The 26,732-nt window shown below is 43.8% G+C and overlaps 1 protein-coding gene across 4 annotated transcripts in view; it reads left to right on the plus strand.

Moving 5' to 3' along the window:
• The window catches only part of ACSBG1 (acyl-CoA synthetase bubblegum family member 1), a 109,874-nt gene that overhangs the window by 64,909 nt on the left and 18,233 nt on the right, over positions 1 to 26,732 (plus strand). For all 4 annotated transcript variants that reach the window (XM_001376854.5, XM_007478011.3, XM_007478012.2 and 1 more), the window contains 3 exons: positions 816 to 916; positions 20,535 to 20,752; positions 25,308 to 25,396. In XM_001376854.5, the coding sequence (XP_001376891.2) occupies positions 816 to 916; positions 20,535 to 20,752; positions 25,308 to 25,396 (408 nt within the window). The remainder of the gene's footprint in view (positions 1 to 815; positions 917 to 20,534; positions 20,753 to 25,307; positions 25,397 to 26,732) is intronic.

Consider the following 26,732-nt stretch of genomic DNA (forward strand, 5'->3'; position numbering starts at 1 on the left):
TACTCATGCCAGGCACTGGGCTGAAGACAAAGGCAAGAACTCGGGCCCTGCCCTGCCCTGTCCTCAAGGAGCTCCCAGTCTCGGGGAAAGACAATATGCAAACAGCTACCTACAAATCGGAGGGGTTAGCTCAAGGGGAAGCTCTAGCATTCCAGGGGATCAGGAAAGGCTTCTGGGAGAAGATGGGATTTTAGCTGAGACTTGACAGGAGCCAAGAAAGCAGGAGGTGGAGATGAGGGCACAAGCAGCGAAAAGTACAAGCTTGTAGTTTGGGGTGTCCTCCTTGGAAACATGTCCATTCAGAGCATTGACTGTCGGAGCTAGAAGGATATTGGAATGGGGAACAGAGAATGCCAGAGCTGGAAAGAACCTGTCACACCACCTAGTCCAAACTCCTTATTTTTATAGATAAGGAAATTGAGGTGCTAAGATGGGAAGGGACTTAGCCAAGATCATGGTGTAAGAATTCATGGCCAAGCAAGGGCTGGAACCTAGGACTCCTCACTCCCAAACCAGGGCTCTTTCCACTCTAGAAATTCCTTTGTCCTTGTATTTTTTTTCTTTCTTTAAAAAAAAAACTCTCACCTTCTGTCTCAGAATCAAAACTGAGCATTGGTTCCAACGCAGAAAATTGGGGAGGGCTAGGGAATGTGGGGTTAAGTGACTTACCCAGGGTCACACTGTTAGAAAGTGGCTGAGGTTAGATTTGAACCCAGGACCTCCCAACTCTAGGCCTGGCTTTTAATCCTCTGAGCCACTTAACTGCCCCTCTATATATTCTTACTTTCTCTTTGTCTCTCTTTTTGGGGGTCCAGCATCCTACCTGACCATCAGCACCTCTCCAAAGAGTCCCTCAACAATGCCTTGGATAACCTGTACCTTGAGAGCACATTGGAAAAAGAAGAGGCCTCTGCAGGTAAGTAACTGCTGAGGTACTTTGTCCACTTTGAACTCTGGGGAAACTTCCCTATTGAGGCCGGCAGCGAGATGTCCAGATGAGGGTACTAGACCGCAGGGAATCCTGGCTCAACTCTTACCTTAGTAGTCCCAAGATCTGTGGTCTTGGGTCTCAGTTTGTCATCTGTAAATGAAGGGCTTGGACCCATTGGATGCTAAGGCTCCTCACAGTGGTAAATCTATGATTTTAGAAACAGAAGCATGTACAGAAAGGGAGGAAGAGAACCCCAAATATGGAATCCTAGAAGGTGGAGGAGAAAGTCTTTTGAAGAAGGGCTGGCCACCTGCCACCCCACAATCCCTCTTTCCAACCGGCCTGCCTGATCTTATTGCAGACCATTGCTCTTTACCCACTTCTCCTGGAGCTCTTTTTCTGTTGAAACCCTTCCCTGAGCTCGAGCCCCAACTCGGATACCACCTCTGCTATGAAGCTCTCCAGGATCTCCCAGCTGAAAGGGACTTTTCCCCCATTCTCACTTTTCTCAGGACATTTTGTTGGGATGTCTTCTTCAGGCCTTTCATATTTTATTTTGGATGCACATCTTTTCCCTCTAGATTATAAGCTCCTATTCATTATTATCCTCTAGCACTGGCACTACACCCTGCCTAGTTTCTGTGTTAGTTTTTGTCTTCTGGAGCAGAGATGTTATCACTAAAGAGAATGTATCTATGATGGATGCTCTTGGAGATTGGCCTGGGACACTGAGAGCTGAAGTGATTTGGCTGGTGTCAGCTGGGTTTTGGGGAGCCCCAGTTTTGCCCCTGAAGTCCCAGACTGAACAATAGATCCCATCTTGGGTGGGACTAGGTGCCCTAATCAAATGCTAAGTCCTCCTTTTTTCTTAGGAGCTTCTCCTATTGCATCAGAGTCATCTCCCAGGAAGCCCAGACCTTGGCTGGACTCTCTTTAGTATCCCTTGTAGCAGACCACTCCCTGATAGCCCAGCCTCTGGCTATAGCCTCCTCTCCAAGCCTGCTTACAACCTGTCAGTGTATGTTTGGTATCCTGAGCTCCACTGAAGGTATAGAAGATCCCCATGTTTATTATTCTTTGGAGAATCTTCTCGCGTGTTGGTCCTCCCAGAGATACTGTTCCCAGAGTCCCAGAGCCCTTGGCTCTGTGTGGTTTTTAGGCACTTGACTCTGTGTGGCGGCTGAATATTGAACACAATCTCTTTCCTGATTAAAGACTGGGTTCTAACTGACTACTTTAGTAGTTTTGTGTTTTTCCTAGTTGACACTAGTATGTAGGAGAGGCAGGACTCGAATGCAAGTCTTTCCAACTGCAAGGCTGGCCTCTTCTCCATTCTTCCATGATGCTTTCCATCTTGTGCTCGACAAATTCTGGGGGAGCATCTGCTGAATTTAATAATAATAAGGGATAGAATAATCATACATTTATATAAATGAATTAATAAGTGAGTTAGTAGAATGAATTAATGAATAAGTTAGTAGAGTGAATTAAAGAATAAATGAATTTATAGAAAAAGGGTTTAGTAAATGCTTACTATGTGCCAGGCACTGGGCTGGGTTTTGGGGTCAGAGAGGAATTACACATACAGAAGGGAGCCATGTTTTTGCCTTGGAGAACCTTATATTTTAATTGGGAGATAAACCAATGAAAGGGAGTGTTGGCCAGGGAAGGGCCTCTTGGCCTTGGGGATGGTGAGTGGGGCTCTAGGACATGGTGGATAGACAAAGCTCTTGCAGGAGTAATGACAGTTTTGATTTGATGGTTGGAATGAGTGTGGGGAGGGCAAATTGGGACATGGGCTAACGGGTCTGTGGCTAGAGTGAAGTACGGCAAGAAGGGGGCATGGGCTCTCTCCCGGGCCAGGATGGCATGGCCCAGGGCAGAATTAGTAAGGTAAAGTAGTAAAATGGAGATAGTAATATAAACGGCCAAGAGAATCCCCCTCAGATTTCCCCAAAGTCAGATCTGTGAAAGGCAAAATGAGAGGGAGAGTTGGTTTGGGTGACCTGCCTTCTTTGGTCTTTGATCCAATTCATGTTCATATGGTATCTGCCAGTAAAGTATAGCACTGGAGGATTTATCAAACAGGTGTTATTATCCCCATTTTACAGATAAGTAAACTGAGTCTTGGAGAGTTGAAATAGTTCACCAAGGTCATGTAGCTTTTGAAATGAATTTAATTGGATGAAAAGAATATGGTAGGAGACAAGAGACTGATGTGCTAATACAGTAACAGTAACGATAATAATAGCAATAGTAGATAGAACGTATACAGTGCTTTAAGGTTTGCAAATACTTTACAGGGGAAAAAAGTGAGTTAGGAAATGCAGTGGATAGAGGGTTGGATTTGGAGTCAAGAATATATGAGTTCAAATGTGACCAGAAATAGTTAGGAGCCACGGGACCCTGGACAAGTCACTTAACCACTATCTTTGCTAAACAGACATCTTTCAAACAGACGTAAATTATTATGTCATGTCATTGGATTCTCACAACCCCCTTAGAGCATAGGTGTTATTATTATTATTGTTGCATCCATTTTACAGATAGGGAACCAGTCAGAAAGCAGGCTGTTTGTCCTCTGGCAAGTTCTGGACCTTCTGCTCCTTCTTGACACCCCTTCTCCTATAGTCTCACTCACCCCTGACTTTCACCTGGTTTAGGTGGTGCTTGGCTGTAAAGGTCTGATTAAATCTGGAAAACAAAAAACTGAGGAAGGGGAGAAGGAAGAGTCAAAGATTGCCGGAAGGTTTCCAGGCTGGGAGATTGGGAAGAAGACGGGGAATTGGGAGTAAAAGTTCAGTTGGGAGTTGGGGTTGGGGGAGCGGGAGAGGGAGAGATGACAAAGCTGACCCATTTGGTTTGGGGCATGTTGAGGCTGGACTTTGGGCAAAACCTTAGTGAAGCCAATTGGGGGTCGGGGTAAGTAGAACAAAGTCCAGTAAGACTTGAGGTGTGGGCAAGGAGGGCATAAAATAATCCACTGGAGATATGATAACCCACAAGAGAACATCTAGAAAGCCCTAAGCCCAGCACATTGTCGGCATTTAATAAATACTCATTCCTTCCTGCTCTCCCTGGGGAAGGCACTTCCATCTTTATGGGCCTCAGTTTCCAAATCTGTAAAATGAAAGGATTGGACACATTGGTCCCCAGTCTGAAGCCCTCCGGCAGTTTTTTTGTTTTCCAGATTTAATTAGACTTTTATAGCCAAGCATCACCTATACCAGGTGAAAGTCAGGGGTGAGTGAGACTGTAGGAGAAGGTGTGTCAAGAAGGAGCAGAAGGTCCAGAACTTGCCTGGGAAAAGAGGCCACAGCTGGGAGTGGGAGGAGAGAGAGGAACCAGCATTCAAGTTCATGCCGCCCTCTGCAAACAGATGTTCTCCCAGCCTACGTTTCAGCATGTGTAGGAGCTTGCAGGAGGGATGTAGCTGAAGTTGGGTAACACCAGAGGATGATGGAGCTGAGTGCCCCACTGTGCTATGTGCTATCCCGGGGGGCATCTTGTAGCCTGCCTTGCCAGCTTATCACCCTTGGAATCTCCTTGGCTCCCTTTCCAAGCTTGCACCTTTGGACTTGGGCCAGTTCCCAGGGAGGAGGAGAAGGGAGGGGCTCCCCTGGAGGACAAACTGGTTTGAGAATCGAGAGTTGGAAGGATTTGTGGTCTGGATCCAGAAATGGAGGCTGACCTTTCCCCTGGAATTTCCAGGGCTTAGAAAGGGCGTGCACTGACTCAAAGAGCCCGGGGTCTCGGAGCCTCCCCAAGTCCCCAGGCATGATGTCAATCTGTTAGCCAAAGGTGGGAGGAAGGATGAATCTTCCAGTTACTGTCACTCAGTGACACATGGATGCAATTATGCCTATTTGGACTAGCTTTCACCTGGTTGGGCCCAAGGGAACTGGCTTTAGGAGATGTGGGGCAAAGTATCTACCTAGCAGGCTCACCGGCTCACAGCAGTAGAGCTAGAGAGGGTCTCAGAAGCCACCTAGTTCAGTCTTCGCATTGGACAAATTAGGAAACTGAGTCCTAGGATGGGAAAGTGCCTTACCCACTCCTACAAGCTAGGATTTGAAACCTTGAACTGCAGTGAATAGAGGGTTGGAGTTGCTCTGTCCATGGTGATAGTCTGCTCCCTTTGGCAGGTAGACTTAATGGGAAGAATGTTGGGGCTTTCAGACACAGATCCTGTGTCTTGGCTCTATTATTTCCAAGATGTACATCCCTGGATCAACCATTTCCTCCCTCTTGGACTCACAGAATCTCAGAGCTGGAAGAGATTTCAAAGACCCATTGACCAAAATCTGAAAAGGAATTCCTTTTAAAGAATATCTTTATAGCACTTTCTTGAAGCCCTCCAGTGATGGGAAACCCACTACCTTCTGAAATAGCCCTTTCTACTCTAGGGGAGCTCTTATTGTGAGGAAAGTTTTTCTTCCATGTAGCCTCAGTTTACCCCTTAGTCATTTCCATCCATTACTCCCCAGGTCCACCCTTTGGAGCCAAAGAGAAAAAAGTAATCTCTCTTCCACATGACAGACCCTCAAATATGTGAAGATAAATTTTGTGTTGTATCCCAGTTTCTGCAACTCTCAGAGATGACATGGCTACATTAACAATCTGGGATCATGATTGAATCAGACTCTAAATAACCAAGAGGTCTCACTATTATTATTATTTTTTATTTTAAAAAAAACTCTTATATTCCTTCTTAGAATCAACCTTGTGTATTGACTCCAAGGCAGAAGAGTGGTAAGGGTTAGGCAATGGGCATTAAGTGACTTACTCAGGATCACACAGCTAGGAAGTGTCTGAGGCCAGATTTGAACCCAGGATATCCTGTCTCTACCTGGCTCTTTATCCACTGAGCCACCCAGATGCTCCCAGGGTTCCCATTATTGACTGAGATGGTCAGAAAAGGCTCCCTGGTGGAGTGACCTGAGTTGAACTATGAAGGATGAGCAAGATTTCGAAGGGGGTTATTATTGCTCTGATCACTACCATTTATATCTCCATTGGACTGGATGGCTTTTGATATTCCTTCCAACATCCCCCTCCTTTACTTATGAAGCTATAAGGCTCTCCAGACAAACACTGAGAAAAGTCAGAGGGTCAGAATGGATCTGAGATGATATCTAGTCTGGGACCTCCATCTTTATGGATAAAAGAACTGAGCGATAGAGAAGGAACGTGACTAGCTCAGATCCACAGTTAGAATAGCAGCTAATTAAATCAAGCAGATCATATATTCACGTTTGTTAAGAGGACAGAAGTCAACTGCCTCAGACTGCTAGCAGCCGCTTTGCTCCTTGCCCAACAAGGAGAAGGGATTGCCAAAGACTTTATGAGGTAAGAAGATTAAAACTAATTTGTAAAGCCCTTCAAAGACCTTTGCTCAATAGTTAAGAGGGATATTGCATCATGAAAGAGTGAAAATAATGGGAAAGGAAAGAACTTCAAAAAGTTGGTGCAAGAACTCACTGTGGTAGGTCATTCTGAGAGAGTTTGTGGAGGAAATGGTGGACCAAACCATTCTCATCATTGGTGAGTTAGAACCACCCCATTGGGACTCAGTTCCTCAGTCCTTGAAGTGCTGTAAAGAAGATGAATATTGAACGAGTAGCTTTATCAGATCAAGGACACAAAAGGCATCTCTGTTCTAGGCAATGTTGTTCTTTTTTTTTTAGATTACATATATATGAAGGCCAAGAGAATTGAATGTATTAGTCAACAAATGAAAAGAAAATGGGTAGAAATTCAAGAGAAGTGAAGGTATTAGTCAACAAATGAAAAGAAAATGGGTAGAAATTCAAGAGAAGTGAAGGTATTAGTCAACAAATGAAAAGAAAATGGGTAGAAATTCAAGAGAAGTGAAGGTATTAGTCAACAAATGAAAAGAAAATGGGTAGAAATTCATTGACTACCATAACCTGCAGTGGGAATAGCAAGTCATCAGAATGGTCCACCAAGCATGCGAGTCTTAGACAAGGAACACAGGCCAAGTCAAGAGAGCAGAACTGACTGGGAGAATGAGAATGGGCTGGATTGAATTTGGGAAAATACCATCAGGCTTTTGAGTATCACAAGCTGGTGTCTGGCACACATGCCACCTTTCTAATACTTGTTCTCTTCTGGTGATGTTTTGTGCTTTCAACTCATGTGCAATGAGTTCTGACAGTAACCATTATGGTTGATCCATGGTGCAACAGAGAAACATAAGATGAGCACAATCTTGCTCCCTTTTGTTGTTTAACCTTTTTCAGACAATTCTGACTGTTTGTGACCCTATTGGGAGTTTTCTTGGCAAAGATACTGGAGCAGTTTGCCATTTCCTTCTCTAGCTCATTTTCCAGATGAGGAAACTCAGACAAAAAGAATTAAGTGACTTGCTTAGGGTCACACAGCTAATCTAAGTGTTGGAGGTCAGATTTGAACTCAAGAAGATGAGTCTTTCTAACTCTAGGCCCTACAGTCTACCCACTACACCACATAGATGCCCAACTTACTCCCATTACCAAAGATAATTTGAGTTCAAAACATGATTTTAATATTCTAAAAATCTATTCTATAATATATTTTATATATATATATATTTATATATATAATATAATAATCTATAAAAAATTCTAAAAATCATATCTATGGTTTATTTTATAAATCACCTGGATTTCCCCCTCTATGTCTTCTCTACCTCATTTCCAGAGAACCATCACCTATAACAAAGATTTTTTTTTCAAAAAGAGGAAAAAATTAAGCAAAAGGGACCAACACATTATAAAAAGTCTGAAGTTCTGTGAGAGAATCCACACCCATGGATTTGCACTTCTGCAAAGGAGTAGGAGGAGGTATCTTCTTGTATCTCTGGGGCCAAACTTGTTCTTTGTAACTTCACAATATTTTCTGTTTTGATCATTTAATTCAATTGACATTGCCTCAGCCATTGTGTGTATTGTTCTCTTGGCTCTGTTGATTTCATATTGCATCAGTTGATGTAAATCTTTCCATGCTTCTCTCTGTTCATGATGCCTCAATTTTCTGTGATATTTAGAGAACACAATTTGTTTAGCCATTTCCCAATCACTGATATCTTACTTTTATTCAAAATTGACTTAAAAAAGTAAAGACTAGCAGGTGGAAACCTAAGTAAACTTCCCTTGTATCTACAGACTGTTAAAAAGATCTCAGTGTCATAGATTTGGTGCTAGAAAAGTCCTCAAAGCCACTTAGTTCAACTTCTTCATTTGCAGATGAGGAAACTGGGGTTTGGGGGAAAGTATCTTGGCTAGGGTCACTAATACACTGTGTCAAAGATGATATTTGAACTCAGATCCTCTGACTCTAAAGTCAGTGCTCTTTCCCATGACCCGAATAAATAGATCTCTAATGTGGAGGGTTCATGGAAGGAGAGGACAAGAATCACCCAGGAAAAGAAGAAGAGTTGAGATATGAATTATAGAGCTTCCACAGGGGAGCACGAGATTGACTTCTTGGCTTTCCTAGTAGTTCTCCACCCTCAGTCCCTACATTCAGCCTATCCCTTCCTTTTTGGACTGTTTTCTAGGTTTATAGAGGCAGCCTGGCCCTGTCATTGACTAAGTAGTTGACCATGAGCAAGTGACCTCATTTTTCATGCCCTCAGTTTCCTTGTCTGTAAAATAGGACTAATAATAAGGTGCCTCTCAGTGTTGTCATGAAGAAAGAGCTGTTAGCATGGTAGTTGTTAGTAGGTAGCAGGTTTTTGTTGGGGTATAGACAGGGAGAAGGCAGAGTTCCCTAGGGTAGGAGAGGGTCGTCTGACTGGGTCACCGTTCCCCAGGGAACAGGATCCATTCCTGGGGTATGTCCCTCACTTAGAGAGGCAAGCTGACCAAATGGCTGAGGTCCCTGGGTTCTGTCCCAGGGGAACCCAGGCCACAGAAGAGCCTTTATGACCCCTCACAAAGGAGGCCTTTGTGCATAGTGGAGGAGACAGATTTTTTTTTGTCACTTTTGAAGGAGAGCAAGGACTGAAAAATAGATAAACTTCTATAAAGTAGCAGGGTCCTCAGGCCAGGGTGTGAGGGTCACAAAAAGTGGAGAGTAGAGAGGGGGGCTCTGCAAATAGAATGACAGCAATGTTTTTCTTCATGGACTCATAGAATTTGGAACTGGAAGGAACTTCAAATTCAGTTTTCTTTCTTCCACACCACATTTGGTCCTGAAGACTCCCGTTATCTAGGTCTCAGGCCAATGCCAAGGAGGGAAGGTACCTGCCTCAGGGATTCTCTGGCTGGGATAAAATCCTCTCCTTTCTGCCATCTTTTTAGTGGGGCCCTTCTCAGGATTTCTGGGATACAATAAGACTTCCCAGAGGGTAGATCACTCTCTCTCAAAGTCACAGAACTAGTTAAGTTTATATACATGAATAACTGGAAGAGACCTTTGAGGTGATCTTAAATTCCTTCATTTTATAGAAGAGTAAAAGGAAGGTGCTCAAGATCACTCAAATGGAAAGTCACAGAGCTGGGATTCCAGCCCAGGTTGTCTGGCTCCAAACCTACAATCTTTATAAATCCAGGGCTCTGATCACCACATCACAATAGCTCAGTGAAATTTGCTTTCAATGACAGTCCAACCTCGGAACCCAGCACTAAAAGCTCTGGATTTGAAGTCAGTTGACCTGGGTTCAAGCTCCATCTTTGACTTTTACTCCCTATGTGACCTTAGGCAAGTCACTGAATCTCCCTGGGCTTCAGTGTCTTTATCTATAAAACAAGGGAAGTAGAATAATCTGGTCTATGAGTTCCCTTCCTTCAGGTTGTCCCCCAGCTTTCCTGGATCCCCTTGTTGTTCTTGCTATTTGGCCTTCATTTTTTCTAAATCTTCATCTTCCATCTTAGACTCAATACCTCGAATTGGTTCCAAGGCAGAAGGGTGGCAAGGTCTAGCAATAGGGGTTAAGTGTCTTGTTTCCAGGGTCATAAGCTAGGAAGTATCTGAAGCCAAATTTGAACTCAGGACCTCCTGTCTCTAGGCCTGGCTTTCAGTCTACTGAGATATATCTTGGCAGAGTTGTAGAAAATCATCAGCCTGACTGTCTTTTCTAGAGTCACCCCAGTCCAGAAGCAAGACAAAAGTCAGGAAGACTAGTGATGGGTCTCCCAGCATTGTGCCTTGCCAACTGGGCCTCCTCCAGACCGCCAAGTGTAACTGGATCCCATTCCCTTGGAGCCCTATGATCTGTGCAGGAATGGGAGTGAATGGTTCAGCCAGATTAAATAATCCCTATTTAAATGCTACTTATCACTTCCAGGCAGTATTGATGCAAGATACTTGAAAAGGATGACTCTAGGGCTCATGGGATAGCTAAGCTATCTAGAGGTGTCTGGATAGGATTCGGTCAAGAAGCTAAACCATATGGTCAGAGTCCTTCGCTGTCCGCCCTCATCAGCCCACACGTGCAGTGATAGACTCACTTGGGGCACCATATTTGAAGAAGGATATTGACAAGCTGTCTATAGACTAATAAAGTTAGTAAAGGGTCCCATGATCCTTCCATAGGAGGACCAGTAGAAGGAGATGGTGGGGCAGCTAAGTTGTTCAGTGGTTAGAGCACCAGACCTAGAGATAGGAGATCCTGGGTTCAAAGTTGGTTTAGTCGCTTCCTAGCTGCAGGAACCAAGGATAGATAGCCATGAAGGTCTCTTCCTCTTATGAGCTTCTGCCAATGGGGAATTTCAAGTCTTGGCCACAGGTTGCCATTCTTTAGCCATTTCATTTGTGCCCTGCTCTTTATGACTCATTTGAGGTTTTCTCGCAGAGATACTGGAGTGGTTTGCCATTTCCTTATTTCTTGAAACACTTACTTTCTGTCCTAGCAACAACTCTAGGACAGAAGGCCAAGGCTGAGGCAAATGGGGTTGAGTGACTTGCTCAGAGTAACGCAGCTAGGAAGTATCTGAGGCCAGCTTTCAAACCACATCCTCCCAATTCCAGGTTTGGCTCTCTATCCATTATGCTATCTAATGTTGTAGAGGAAGATGGTGAGACCCAAGAGACCGAGTTCAGGGTCTTGATGCCATGAATACCATTTGTCCTTCCTATCCACTCAGGACTTTCTTCATATCCTCAAGAATCACAGATTTAGACCTTGCAAGATCTTTAGAGATCATTTCATCATAGCCCTCCAGCCTATGACAGCCAGGACTGACTCAGAAGCCCCCCTCTCTGCCCCCTCCCCAACCCCTTTTCTAGATAAAGAGCTGAGGCTCAGAGAGACTGAGTGTTTTGCCCAATATCACACCAGTACTCCATGTGAAAGGTAGGATTTGAACCCGAGTCCCGTGCTTCTGAATCTCCTGCTCTTTCTTGAATCTGTCTCCTCAGAGTTCTCCAGCTCACTTAGGGGAGGGCTCCTGGGGCCTCATCACCCAGAGGAAGCATTCTCCAAGGGAGATTTTTCCAAAGCCTAAGAATGACCTTTGCCTCAGTGAGAGTCTCCAACTGTTCCAGGCTGAACAATGCGTCTCATTCTCCCTGCAACAACTCCGGCTTCTTTCCCACAGATTAAAAAAAAAACAACAAACCAAACCCACAAACCTAAAATACATGAGGATTTTTTTCATCTGTTAACATATTTCCCTTCTTTCCTTCCCATTGGGAAGAGCTTCCTTTAGCCATTGGGTCTCTTTTAGTTCAGGGGCTTAGAAAACAGCTCCTGGCACTCCAAATTGCCTTGGAGTATAAAGAGTAGATTGATAAAGTGCCACCAAGGGCCAGACTGAGAGAGGAGGGATGGGATGGGGGAAGCGGGGTAGGGAGGAGGAGGAGGAAGAGGAGGAGGAGGAAGGCACCCCTCCTTTTCAAGGGGGCATAATGAACAAGCTGTGGCCTCAGGCTGAGCCTCGATGATCAAAAGGCTGGCTGAGATGGAGGCAGCAAAGTATGGTGAGAAGAACGCTGCCTTCCGAATTGGAGGACCTCAGTTGGAATGCAAGCTCTACCTACCACTTGGTATTTATGGAACCCTTAATCTCCATTTGCCTCAGTTTCCTCAACCCTGAAATAGGGATAATGACACCACTCAGGGTTGTTGTAAGGATCAAATGCGATAATATCTGCGGTTAGCACAGTGCCTTGGCACATGGGGGTGCTATATAAATGCTCTTGGTACAGTGACCCCAATGGTTGTATGGTATTGCTGTTCCCTCAGCATACTCCTAGGTGCTGGGATTCCTACTTATGGTATAAATGGAACAGAAAGGTCCTTAGTGCATCGATTATTGACCATCGGAGGCAAAAAGGACCCTCCAACACAGAAAGCAAATGGCAGTGGCCCTTCCAGAGATCTTCAAGTCTAACACCTCTTGTGAGAGATAAAGAAATCAGGACCTAGAGAGCGGAAGAGATTTACCCAAGAGCATCCAGAGAGGAGGAGACAGAGACAGGACTTGGATCATGGCCCTGGCTCCATTCTCCTTCATTCATCTTCTCTTCGATCTTCTTCCTCTCCCCACCCAAACAAAGTAGGCGGCCCCCTTTCCTCCCCCTCCCCTTTCCCTTTCTCTCTCCTTTGACTCTTTCCCCCCATTGTCTCCTTTTCATTTTCTCTTCTTTTTCTTTTGGCATTTCTCTTCGTCTTTGTCCCCGGGTGACTCCCCAGTGCCCATCGCTCAGGCACAGCTTCATTCCCCTCCGGTGGTCAAGGACGACCAGAGCCCGGTGTTCTCCTGGCAGGCAGGCCATCTAGGGGACATCCAAGGATGCAGATGGTTCCAGGGAAAGGGGCAGCCAGACCCTGCCTTCTAACTTGGTGTCCTGCCAGTCCCTGCCATGTTCAGGGCCCAGGACCTGAATGCACCTTCCCAGAGTGTACAGCAACAACCCCAGCCAAGGAACATCCTGCTCGATCAGACTGTCCTCCCTGGGTTTGTGTCCATAGACCAAAACGGCGACTGTTCGGATATCATGAGACCGAGCCCGACACTCCCAGAGATCCAGGCAGAGACCTGAAATCGTGAGCCGACGGAAGTCCTGAGTGGAGTCCTCTGGGTCAATTCCTTGGTGGGTCAGAGTCCGGCGGGGTGAGCCAAAGTCCCTCTCACGGCCGTGGGAAGGAGGCTCCCCAGAGCTGATCACCAAACAGCCTTTCAGAGAATCACTGACTCATAATAAGGCAGAGCTGGAAGGGACCTTGAGAGGTCACCTTGTTGAAATCCTACATTGTCCGGAGTGGGGAAATGGAAGCTCAAAGAAGCCGCGGGACCTTGGATCTAGAATTGGACCTCAGGGGCCATCAAGCCCACCCCCATGTTGGATAGATGAAGAAACTGAGATTCAGAAAAGTTCCATGATTTGCTGAATGTCACATAGGTTGAAAGCATTTGAATTCAAGACCTGTGACTTCAGAGGCCACCATGTTGCCATTACTGAGATCACTCAGCTAGTCAGGAATTGGAGCTCAGTTTCAGGACTTTGGTGTTCTACATTTCATCTCTCATCCCAGAGAGAGAGAACCCTGGGTTCGAGTCAGGAGACTTCGAGTGGTGCCAGCTGTGATGTGATTCATTATGGGGAAGTTCCTGTTGTTGGTGCCCATCTATTAAAAAAACTACTCACACTTGTATGCCCTAATTCCTAGGGCTGTAATATAGAAAGGGCTTTTAAATAATAGTGTGCTATGAAAATATGAGTTGTCCCATCTATTGAGCTGGATGGAGCTTAGGGAAACCCCCAAGAATGACAGACTGGCTCAGAATCCTTCCTTCCATTTGCTTCACTGAGAATGAAAGAACATGGGGCAACTGGAGTCAGATCACTCAGCCAAATCACTTCTTCCCCAGGGCCCTTTGAGTTGCCCCCTTCTTCTCCCCAACCCTATGCTTATTAGAAATCTAATAACTGTGGGATCAGGGACCTGGCGCTATTAGATTTTGTTTGTTTGGTTCAGTCATGTGAAACTATTAGAGTTTTCTTGGCAGAGATACTGGAGTGGTTTGTCATTTCCTTCTCCAGAACATTTGACAGATGAAGAAACTGAGGCAAACAGGGTTTAGTGACTTGTCTAGGGTCACAAAGCTAAGACTGGATTTGAACTCAGGACTTTCTGACTCTAGGATCACCTCTCTGCTATTTTATTACCCTTCTAGAATCTAGAAGTTTCACTTTTGTTCAAAGGGTTATGGGTAGTCCAGTCTTTCCAGCCCAAGGATCTCTGGGGAAACTCATTTTCTCTGGGCAGAACAATGATCCACCTGTGTTCCCTTAGCTATCTAATTTCAATAATCCATTTATATTTATATCATCTTTCTTTCCTGAGAGGATTCTAAGGACTTTATTAAACCTCAATAGTCTGTTCTGAATTTATCAGTTAATTGTAAGAGTGGCAACCGAATTTCAATGTCCCATCATTCCTCCCTCCACTTGTTTCTGCGTTCCTCGATCTTAGGTCAAACAAGTCTGCATTGTTCCCTCTGGCAGAGATCCTCCACCTCAGAAACTCATTCTTGGAGTGTTAGTGAGTGCCTCTCACTTAGAAGGCAGAGTCTTTGGCCATGCCCTAGCCAAGGTCTGACCATTAATTCTTTCACACAATCAATTAATTGATGAATTAAGCATCTCTTACGCAGCAGACTCTGAGCGCTGGGGTACAAATAATAACTAACATTTACTACTAATGACAATAGCTATCATTTATAGCATGCATTTAGGTTTGTGAAGTCCTTTAAATATATTATTATCTCCTCTGAGCCCTACAACACTCCTGTAAAGCTGGCAGTATAATTAGGAAACTGAGGCTGTCCAAGGTTAAATGGTTTGCCCCAGTCACACAGCTAGTAACTGACTGTGGTAGGATTTGAACTCGAGTCTTGATGATTCCAAATCTAAGGCTCTATCTATTTTGCTACCTGGCTGCCAACCTTAAAATATCTTTGCTTAGAAGGGTATTAGGTAGTGAGGACAGGGCAGCTTCTAGCTGACATTTATGTAGTGCTTTGAGATTGACTGGCAGAGTTATTTATGCTCTCACCTCTCAATAGCTCTGGTTTGTCCTACCTCCCAGTGAGGTTCTTTCTTTCTAGGATCAGAGCTGGAGCTGACCTTGTGGTCATCTAAGATGAGGATTAGGTTTAGGGATATTAAGGGACTTGTCCAAGGTCACATGGGTAATTAAGCATCAGAGGTGAGGTTTGAACTCAGGTCCTCTGATTCCAGGGCAAAGACTCTTTCCACTGGCTGCACCATGCTGGAAAGGCTGAGGATTTCAGGACAGGTAGTTCTTTGTATAAATCACACCTGCAGGGGTTCCCCAAGGGCTAGTCTGGTGAATCTCCAGCACTTGGGTAGCCATCTGGATGCTGCCTCTCCCATCAAACTGAAAGCTCCTGGAGATCAAAGTCTGTCTCCCTTTTGTCTTTGTACCCCAAGGGCATAGCACACTGCCTAGAACATAGAACCCTAGATTTAAAGCTGGAAGAAAATTTAGAGACCATCAAATACAATCTTCCTATTTTACAGATGAGGAAATCGAGGCCATGGGAGGCTAAGTGATTTGCCTCTAGTCACACAGCTAGTAAGCTTCTAAGGCAGGATTTGAACTCATACCTTCCTCACTCTGGATCCAGTGCTTTCTTTATCTGTTATACTCTCTAGTTAGATGCCTTTTGAGTGATTGATTATGTTGGCAATCTGTCTAGCTCCAGAATGCAGAATTAACATAAATGGGTAGAAATGAGAACAGCAAGGAATTGATTCAATTAGTGCTGCAGGGTTGGCCAAGTCCCATGAAGGAAAAAGCAACAGACATCACTAGCCCCATTTTACAGTTGAAGAAAGACACCAATCAACTGGAGGACAGCTGGAAGAGTGAATGGTCTTCAGTTGGTACCATCGGGACTTGAAGGAACTGGGTTACTTAGCCTGGAGAAAAGAAGGCTAAGGATATTGCAAGGATGGGCAGAGTGGGACCTCACCTTCTGTTCCTTGGAGCGCTGACTTAAGTCAGGATTATTGGGGTCCAAACCCCACCCCTGATATTTACCAACTGCAAGACTTTGGTCAAGTCCCTCACCCCAGTTTCCTTATAAATGAGAAAGTTGACTGCTTGGACTCTGAGGTCTTTTCCTGCTCTGATGATAATATTCTATGTTCCTCTGGTATGATCCCAGGTTGCCAGGATAGCAATGGATGGGATGGTATATTTGTTCATCTGACAGGAAGCAGGAAAAGAGAAAGAAGGTCCCCACCTCTAAGCATCTTCTTCTTACAGGACAGTAGGCTACTAGTAGGAAGGGCATTGGAAGGGTATCAATCATGGAGATGATTCTAGGTGCCATATTCTTGTTGGTCTGAACTCAGAGGTCAGTCAAGATGGTGAGCAAACTGGCAACTGTGCCACATGAGGATTTATGGAAGAAACTGTGAATGTTTAGCCTGGAGAACAGAAAAGAACACGATGGAGATTTACAGGTACCTGGAGGTTGCCATGGAGAGTCCAGTCTTTGCTTAACACACAGGGTGCAGAACTAGGAACAATGGGTGGAAAAATGAGAGGCAGATTTTGACTCAATAAAAGAAAAAAACATTTTTTAAAGAAAAATAGATTTTTATTGAGATCTTTTATTTTACATCATCTTGATTTTCTTCAGTATCCATCTTCCTCCCCTTTCTCAGAGACCCAGCTTTTAGGATAAACAATTTTCTTGAAAAGGAAGAAAAACAAAATAGCCCAACTCATCAAAATATACCAACATATGCCTGGTCTCCCTGTTCCCTGCCTGTGGCCTTCCCACCTCTGCAAAGGAGTGAGGAAGGAGAAGGAGAAGGACATCTTCTCCAGCCATTCTATGGGGCCAAGCTTGGTCTTTCGAATTTTGGAAGATGCTTTTTTGACAATTTTGTCGTTGTTTCTTCCATTTGCAGCACCATAGCCATTGGGTGGATCCTTTTTTCCAGTATTTTTTAGTTTTTTCAATTACATGCAGAAACAAAAATTTGACAAATTTTGGACATTTTCTAATTCTGATTTTCTCCCTCCCTCTTCACCTCCCCTCCCCAAGGTGGTGAATAATCTGATCTAGGCTATACCCATACTTTCATGGAATATATATTTACATATTGCTCGTGTCATAATAGAAGACATATCACACATACAATAGAAATCTCATGAAGGATACAAGGTGGAAGATGGCATGCTCTGCTCTGCCTCAAACTCCACCAGTTCCTTCTTTGGCTGGGGATGGCATTTTCATCATGAGTCCCTTGTGGTTATCTTGGAGACTTGCTTTGCTGCTAATGGTTTAGTCCTTCACAGTTGATCATCATAGACTATTTCTGTTGCTATGTACCACATTCTCCTGGTTCTGTTCATTTCACTTTGCATCAGTTCAGAGAAGTCTTTCCTTTCAGCTTTTTCTGAGCTCATCCTGTTTGGGATAACCGACCTTCTTCCAATCTTGTCTACTTCTCCCTTTTTGATAAACCCTCGACCTTCACCTCTTCCTCTTAGAATCTCTCATTTCCTTCACATCTGAGCTTCAGTGCCATCTCCCGTGAGAAGAAGCCTCCCTGACCCCCAGGTCCAAGCACTGTTTTCTTCAGTGTTCTTTCCACTGATATTTTGTGTTTACTTTGTATGTTGGATTCCATTCTCTGGGTAGCTGTGGTTTATTCTCCATCTGGACACTCCTAATCCCTATGAGAACATAAACTCCTTGAGGTCAGGGATTGTTCTTGTTCTTGGATGACCCATGGCCAACCAAAGTATCTTAGTAACTGCTTCTTAAAAAAACAAAGCACCTTTACCTTCCATCTTAGAATCAAAACTGTATACTGGTTCCAAGGCAGAAGAGTGGTAAGGACTAGGCAATGGGGGTTAAGTGACTGACCCAGGGCCACATAGCTGGGAAGTATCTGAAGTTAAATTCGAACCCACAACCTCTTGTTTATAGGCCTGACTCTCAATCCACTGAGCCACCTACCTGCCTCCAATACATGCTTCTTGAATGAATGAATGAATGAATGAATGAATGATAAAAATTGTTACTTTAGATTTATGTAATGCTATAAAGTTTTGAAGGTATTTTCTTCACAATAAAACTGTGAGTCATAGAGTAATTTCTTGTTTTTATTTTTTCAAGTTTTAATTCATTTTAGTTTTATATCATCTTTTTAAAAATGGATCTCTACTCAAAGATCAATCCCTCGTAACAAAGATTTTAAAAAGAAGGATGAATAAAAGCAATTCAGCAAAACCAACCTACCAGGTAGCACAGTGGAGAGAGTGCCAAGCCTGGAGTTGGGGGACCTGGATTCAAACCTGGCCTCAGATACTTCCTAGCTCACTGACCCTGGGCAAGTCACTTAACCCCCATTGCCTAACCCTTGTCATTCTTCTGTCTTAGAACTAAGAAGGTAACCCAAAACCCAACCAAGCAACCATGGGCCATGGCTGGCAGTATAAGCAATATTCCACATCCATAGCCCCTCACTTGGGTTGGGAAAGGAGGAGTGTTGGCTTTCTTGATCTTTCATTCAATTGCATAGCAGAACAATTATTATCACTATTATTCTTTTAATTAGTGAAGAAACTGAAGCTCAGACATTTTAGGTTGTTCAAGACCATCCAGGGAGTCACAGCAGGGCCTTGAATGTAGGGCTTCTGAGTTCCAGGTCTACTTCAACCATAGTTCCTTTTCATAAACAGCTTCTAGTGATCATGGAGATCCCCTCCCAACAACCTAGAGGCAGATCACATAAATGTCATTATTACCATTTTGTGGAGGAGGCTCTGGAGGGTCCCAGGTCACTGGGCAAAGCATAGGGCTTGGAATCCAGGAATCTGAGCATTGGCACAAACATACCTTTTGAGGGGCCGAGTCAGGACTCAGAGCCAGGCTCCTGTTCTTTTTGTCCTGCACCATTTCCCAAAGACTAATAGTCCAGTGGGCAGTGGGGATAGTCCCATCAGTCTTATGACTGCCTCTTCAGGCCACCTATGCTCCCACAGAAGAGGGCAGGGGTAGGTGAAGCTAGTTCAGGCCAGGGAATAGCCCAGCAAGAGGTCTGGAGAGCCTTTGTCTCAGACAATGGTTAACAGCCCTGTCAATAAATGACATTCTCCCATGGTCCCCCAGCTCGCATTCCTTCTGGGTAAGAGAAAGTCAAGATCTCTTTGCTTGACCTCTTGTTCCTCTAGCCTGTACACTGTATTCTCTTTTTAGAGTGCAATTCATCAGTTTTCCAGAACTCCTCTCTCCTCCCATCCATCAATCCTTGGCTCTTTGGGCAGGTCTACCCTTCCGGAGACAATGGACTCTCTTATCTGTCTACCTTATAGTTCTCTTACCTTATTTCTATTTCATAAATACAGCAGGGGAGAATTCTTCAGATTGGGGGAGAATAAGGTAGGGAGAAAGGAAAGGAGAGAGAGACAAGCAGACAGAAGGATGGACAGAGAGAGTCAGAAAAACAGAGAGACAGAGGGATAGAGACAGACAGAGAGACAGAGAAAGACACAGAAAGAGAGGGAGGGAGAGACAGAGACAGTGAGAGAGAGATGAGGCAGAGAGATGAGAAAGGGGGAGAGAGAGAGAGAGAGAGAGAGAGAGAGAGAGAGAGAGAGAGAGAGAGAGAGAGAGAGAGAGAGAGAGAGAGGATTTTAATTTTATTGTATATTTAGTGGAAAGAGCACTAGCCTTGGAGGAAAGGACCTGGGTTCAAATCTTACCTCTAATGTTATATGATCATGTCTAAGCTTTTAGCCCCTTCTAGTCCTACTTCACTCTTTTGCAATGAGGGGACCAGACTAGATGCCTCTGAGATCCCTTCCATGTCTAGATTCAGGATCCCATCCTTCACCAGACATGTACTCAAAACCTTCTCTTCTTCTCTTCCTCCTCCTCACTCTTCCTCATTCCTCCTCCTCCTCTTCCTTTGCTCTACTAGCTGGAAGAGCAAATGGTTTATCAGGGCTCCAATCCCACCACTGGTCAGCAGCACTGAAGAGACCTGCCTGTCTGACCTGTGCTCGTTTTACCCTCCTTGGGCAACAACCTGGTATCCCCGAGGTTCTCAGGGTCTCGTCCTATTAATCCCCAGGGACTTATTCCACTGCAGTGCAGAACTCCCAAGCTCAGGAGATCTAGGCACCTAAAATGTCCCTTTTGCAGGAAATACACCCAAACCTCTCCTTGCTTGAAGAGCTAGAATGACTTTGAGGACAGGTTCAGAAATGGTTCGGTTTGCTAATATCTGAGACCTTGTTGCTTTTCCTTGTATCCTCAGTGCCTAGAACAGTGCCTGGCATACAGTCAGTGCTTAATAAATGTTAGCCAACTAAGCTCAGAGCTGCCCCTTCCCAGAAGACTGGCCCAGACGACAATCTTTTTGGCCTCAGCCCATCTTCTAAGGCAAGGAGAGATTGTTCTCTGCCCCGGTGGAGGGCAAAGACATCACAGATGTCTCTCAAAGAACCCAGGAAGTCTTTTCTGCCCAGTTATACTATGGATTCCTTTAGGGTAGAAAATCTTCTGTCCCCCCCCCCCAGCTGAGCACTGGCCCACGAGAATGCTGTGATAATAAGAATGGGACGGCCAGTGGAGCCATGCCTGTGCTTCCCTTGCAGAGTCCCTGTGGACGACATCAGCGGATGGGTTGGTCAAGATCCGGATGGACCACAGTTGCTCCCAGACCCCAAAGACTGTGCACCAAGTGTTCCTGGAGTGTTTGGAGAAGTATGGAAATATGATCGCCCTGAGCAGCAAGCGGGATGGGAAATGGGAGAGGATCACCTACTCTCAGTACTATCTTCTTGCCCGAAAAGCTGCCAAAGGGTTTTTGAAGGTGAGTGAGAAGAGGGCAGGGTGCGAGCCTCCGGGCAGTTGCTCTGGTTGGGTTTTGAGGGTCTCTCTGCCAGCAGGATGGTGAAGGGAGTGGAGACCATTTCACAAGAGAATTGATGGAGGAACTGAGAATGTTTTATCTGCAAGGGGAAGACTTTGGAGGGACATAATAGCTGCCTTCACGGGTTTGAAGGGTTGTTGTAGAAAATTAAACACAGGGGATTACACAGAAAGCCAAATGTTCTAAAATACAGTCATCAGAAATGGGTTTGGATCAAGGACACATGTGATACCCAGTGGAATTGCGTGTCGGCTATGGGGGGGAGGAGGAAAAGAAAATGATCTCTGTTTCCAATAAATAATGTTTGAAAATGACCAAATAAAATAATGCCTAAAAGTAAAAAATAAAATATAGTCATCAGAATTAAAAAAAAACCATATTGGGACAGCTGAGTGGCTCAGTGGATGGAGAGTCAGACTTAGAGATGGGAGGTCCTGGGTTCAAATTTGGTCTCAGACACTTCCCATCTGTGTGACCCTGGGCAAGTCACTTAACCCCCATTGCTTAACCCTTGCCACTCCTCTGCCTTGGAACCAATAATACATTGATTCTATGATGGAAGTAAGGGTTAAAAAAGTATAAATAGACAAGTTCAGGACCCCAGGTTAAGAATCCCCACACTATGGAGCAGCTAAGTGGCTCAGTGGATAGTCAGGACTAAAGATGAGAGGTCCTAGGTTCAAAACTGGCCTCAGACACTTCCCAGCTGGGTGACCCTGGGCAAGTCACTTAATGCCCATTGTCTAGCCCTTACCGCTCTTCTGTTTTGGAAGCAATACACAGCATTGATTCTAAGAGGAAGGCAAGGGTTAAAAAAAAGAAAAGAAGAGACGGCCTTTAAGCTCAGCCTTTAATTGATGATTTGAGTGGGGGAGACTAAACTTATGATCTCAATGATTTAGGAAATTCCGGGTGAGGGATCTCCCTCTGCCTATATGGTCTGGCGTGTGTTGTCCAGCCGAATAGTTCCAGAGCTTTCCTTGGCTCATGGAGAGGTTAGATTTGTTACACATTCAATATGTATCAGAGGCAGGATTTGTGCACAGGCTTCCCTACCTGTTGGCTCTCAATCCATTGACCAAGGCTGCATCTGATAATAATAATAATGGAAGTCAATCTTAATATCAATCAATAAGCATTTATTACACCTCTGGGCCAAGCCCCAAACTGGAGATGGATTGTATAAAGCCAGAAATAAAGTGGGAAAAGCAGTCAGTCAATGAGTATTTTTTACATTCCTGCTGTATGTCGGGCACCATGCTGAGCCTTGGGGACACAGAAAGGCACCCCCAAAAGCCCCAGCCCTCCAAGAGTTTATATTCTAATGGGGGAGACGACATGTGAAAAACTAAGTACTCAACATATAGACAAAGAAGATGGAAGGTCATCTCCAAGGAAAGACACTAGCATCCAGGGGACTGAGAAGGGCCTTCTGCAGAACCTGGCATCTGAATCACCTTGAAGGGAACCAAGGAAACTGGGAGGCAGCAGTGAGAGGGCAGAGCATCCCAGGAAAGAGGGGCAGTCAGTGAAAAGGCACAGAGTGGGCAAGGTGTTATGGCAGCCAGGAGGCCAATGCCACTGTTGGGTAGAATTCATTTAAAAAAACAAACAAACATTATTTATTCGTTTTTAACATTCTTTTCTTTAAAAAAATTTAAGTTCTAATTCTTCTTGCCCACTCTTTCTCGTGTTCACTGAGAAGATAAGCAATACAATATCATTTATTCATGTGAAATTATGCAAAACATATTTCTGTATTAGACCCATTGAAAAAACAGAAAAAATAAACTTTAAAAAAATCTTTATTTCAATTTGCATTCCGGGTTCATCTCTCTAATGATAGAGAGCATTTTGTCCTCATGAGTCTTTTGGAATTGTCTTGTATTGATCAGAGCAGCCAAGTCTTTCCCAGTTCACCATCATTACAATATAGCTATTAACATGTACAATGATTTCCTGGTCTTTCTCACTTCACTCTGCATCAGTTCGTAGAGAGATCTTCCCATGTTTTTCTGAAATTGCTCCCCTCATCATTTCTCAAAGCACACGAGCACTCCAACAGCTAGTTCGGCCATTCCCCAATGATGGGCATCTCCTCAATTTCCAATTCTTTGCCACCGCAAAGAGAGCTACTGTAAATATTTAGTGCGTCCTTTTCCTGTTTCTTTGATCATGAAGTGCATTCTTAAAAGAGAGGCAGTAACCTCCAATGAAAAGAGCTCTTGGCTTAGAATCAAGAGACATGGATTCTTGTTCCGGGTCCAGAGCTTCCTGGTTACATTCCTACACGGGGTTGCCCAGGTTGTTCATTAATAGCTCATAGGCTATCAATATCACAGGCAGAGAAGGGACCTCCAAGGTGATCCTGACTGATACCTGAACAGAATTTCCCGCTTCAATACCTCTAGCTAGTGAGTGTCCACTTAAAGACTTTCAGGAATGGGAAACTTACTTCTGTCAGGTAGCACTTTGTAGGCAGCTCTTGTTATTGGTAAAATATTTATTATCCTGGGTTGAAGTTTGCTATAACTACCCTCCATTGCTTCTGGATTCTTCAAATATTTACCAAAGTCTCATCGAGCTTAACCATCTTCACTAAATATTCCTTTAATAATACATACTAGAAAGTTCTAGAAATAGCCAAGTGCCATATTGAATGTTTTTTAGTCCTTCATAGCCCAAAGGTCATTCTCCTTGGAAAAGGGAGAAAAAGCCAAATGAATCGAATGGGTTAGCCTTCTTAGGGTCATTGGTGATCATCACCACAACCATTGTAAACAGCAGTCCTATCCATTTTCTGGCTCATCACTCCCAGCAAGCTTTGCTTGTGTTGGTACAGGGAAGACACCTTTTGGTGTCTTTAGCATCCGTCACCAACCTTGGTGTATTCTGGTCTTGGGTACTCTCTATGATAGTCCTACAGGACCATGCTGCTCTTTTGTATTCATCCTCACTTGGTTGACTATTTCCATCTTCTAAGCATGTCTTATAAAAATCTGAGTTAAACAGTGAGTCCTATGTTGCATCCACATTGGATCTCTATCTGAATCATTTCTAATGATGTCATTAGAATTTTCTGTATGCCTTCCTCAAAAAGATACCAATTCAATTAGAACCTAAATATTCTTTCTTGTAACGTTTGAGATCAAGAACATAGCTCAGACCATATTCAAGATTTCCATTTTTTTCCCTCAAGCTCCATGATGACAGACTCACTGTTAAAGAAGTTCCACATTGTGCATCAGAATCAGGTCCTGAATAGCAGTTTCTTTATTCTTTCTTCCACTTCTTGAAGAATAAAATTCTCATTAAGGCAGGTCATAAGTGCAGATGTCTAGATTGCATATCTTCATATCAGGCTTATAGGTTTTCCAAGCTCTTCATCTAATTCCTTCCTCTGTTTAGGTGGTCTGTAGTATACTTCCACAACATTAACTGCTCTGACAATATAATTTCTATATATGAGGACCATTTTCTCCTTCTCGCTCCCCCTTTTCAGTTTCACAGAGGTCTTGATTCATAAATTGTTTAAGTGGGAAGAAGGTCTTTTAGAGATGACCTAGTCCAGTATCTCCTCATTTTATAGATCAGGGAACCAAAGCATAGAGAGGGAAAGTCACTCTCCCAAAGCCATGTGACTAGAAAGTACCAGTATTTTCCAGCAATTTGTCTCTTTACATCATGCGACTACATGGCAGGTGAGGGGGCATGGTATAGGTAGAAGGTAAAGAAGACATTTTAGGAATAGAGAATAGAAGCTTATGGGTGAGAAGTTCATCTGGGGAGGAGACAAAGGTAGCTAAAGATAGACAGACAGATAGACAGATGGATACACAGAAAGACAGACAGATAATAGATAGATAGATATCAATAGATTGTAGATGCAAATATACATACCTCTATAAAGCATTTATATATATATATATATATATACTTACTATGTGTCATGTATATGCTAAGTGTTAAGGGTGCAAGTAAAAGAAGCGAGAATCCCTGCCCTCAAAGAATTTATGTTCTGTTGGAGAAGCTAATATATAAAGGGAGGAGAAAATATACATGTTTTGTTTGGATAGAGATGTCCAAAAGCTGTTGTGAAATAGGAGGAATCAGGTCCAATCTATACATAGAGGAGAGAAGGATGAGATAAAGTAGATTGGTGGGACTTGTAAGCCAGGCTTAGGAATTCGTACTTTATTCAATAGGGAACAGATAGTCTCTAAAAATTCTTCACAATCCCCTGCCCCTCATCGGCCCCCATTTGTCCACTATCTACTAGGTATCCTTTCTGCTTAAAATTGTGTCCTCTGGGAGCAGGAGTCTGTCTAATTAACTGTACCACCAGGTGCTCCCACTCCACTTTCACCAATCACCAGGGCCCCTTTTGCCATCACAGTGTCTGTTGGGGGAAGGAGGCACAATTAGTTCATGGACTTAGGAATTAGTGCCCTCTGTACAAAATATGTGACCTCCTTCTTTGATTTTGGCTTTGCAGCTTGGCCTGGAGCATGTTCACAGTGTAGCTATCCTTGGATACAACTCCCCAGAGTGGTTTATCTCAGCTGTGGGCACAGTCTTTGCTGGGTGAGTGGCTGCTACTCAATGTTGCCTAGATTTGGGTGCAGAAGTGTGGGAATGAACATCAATCCCATTGGGTATTTTTCTGGAATCTTTCATTCTGCTCCTTCATCTCTTCCTGGAAATAGATAGATAGATAGATAGATAGATAGATAGATGAATAGATGGATGGATGGATGGATGGATGGATGGATGGATGGATGGATATAAACATAGACAGAGAGACAGACAGAAAGAAAGATAGACAGACAGACAGACAGACAGATAGATAGATAGATAGATAGATAGATAGATAGATAGATAGATAGATAGATAGATAGATGAATAGATGCATCGGTGGATGGATGGATATAAACATAGATAGAGAAAGACAGACAGAAAGATAGACAGACAGACAGACAGACAGACAGATAGATAGATAGATAGATAGATAGATAGATAGATAGATAGATAGATAGATAGATAGATAGATAGATGAATACATGGATGGATGAATGGATGGATGGATGGATGGATGGATGGATGGATGGATATAAACATAGACAGAGAGACAGACAGAAAGAAAGAAAGAAAGAAAGATAGACAGACAGACAGACAGACAGACAGATAGATAGATAGATAGATAGATGAATAGATGGATGGATGAATAGATGGATGGATGGATATAAACATAGACAGAGAGACAGACAGAAAGAAAGAAAGATAGACAGACAGACAGACAGACAGACAGACAGACAGACAGACAGATAGATAGATAGATAGATAGATAGATAGATAGATAGATAGATAGATAGATAGATGAATATAAACATAGAGAGACAGAGAGGCAGACAGATAGAGAGATATATAGATGGATGGATGGATGGATGGATGGATGGATGGATGGATGGATGAACAGATAGATTTTTTCACAATGCTTTCAAGTTTATTGGGTTTTCATGTACAGTCAAATAAATAGAACAATTATTAAGTACTTACTATGTATCAGAGACAATGCTAAGTGCTGGAGATACAAGTGTTAGCAAGCAATACAGCCCTTGCCAAGAAGGAGTTTATAATCTAATGGGAGAGCATATCACAAAAAGTAACACTGAAGTCCTTTCCCCACCCTCTTTTGATTCCTTTTGCTCACCAACTACTCAAGAAGCACATACCAGGCACCTGGATGTACTGGGTACTGTGCTCAATGCCAGGGACCCAAACACAAAGGTGAAACAGTCCCTTTACCCACTTTCTCCCTTCCAACTTCACCTCTGTCTACTTGATCTTCCTCTTCTCCTTCTGCTCATCTACCCATTCTTGGTTCCCTTTCCTTCCCTACTGCTGTTCTCTTAACTTTCTT

This window comes from Monodelphis domestica, chromosome 1 (genome assembly GCF_027887165.1).
Source record: "Monodelphis domestica isolate mMonDom1 chromosome 1, mMonDom1.pri, whole genome shotgun sequence".
NCBI classification, from domain to species: domain Eukaryota; kingdom Metazoa; phylum Chordata; class Mammalia; order Didelphimorphia; family Didelphidae; genus Monodelphis; species Monodelphis domestica.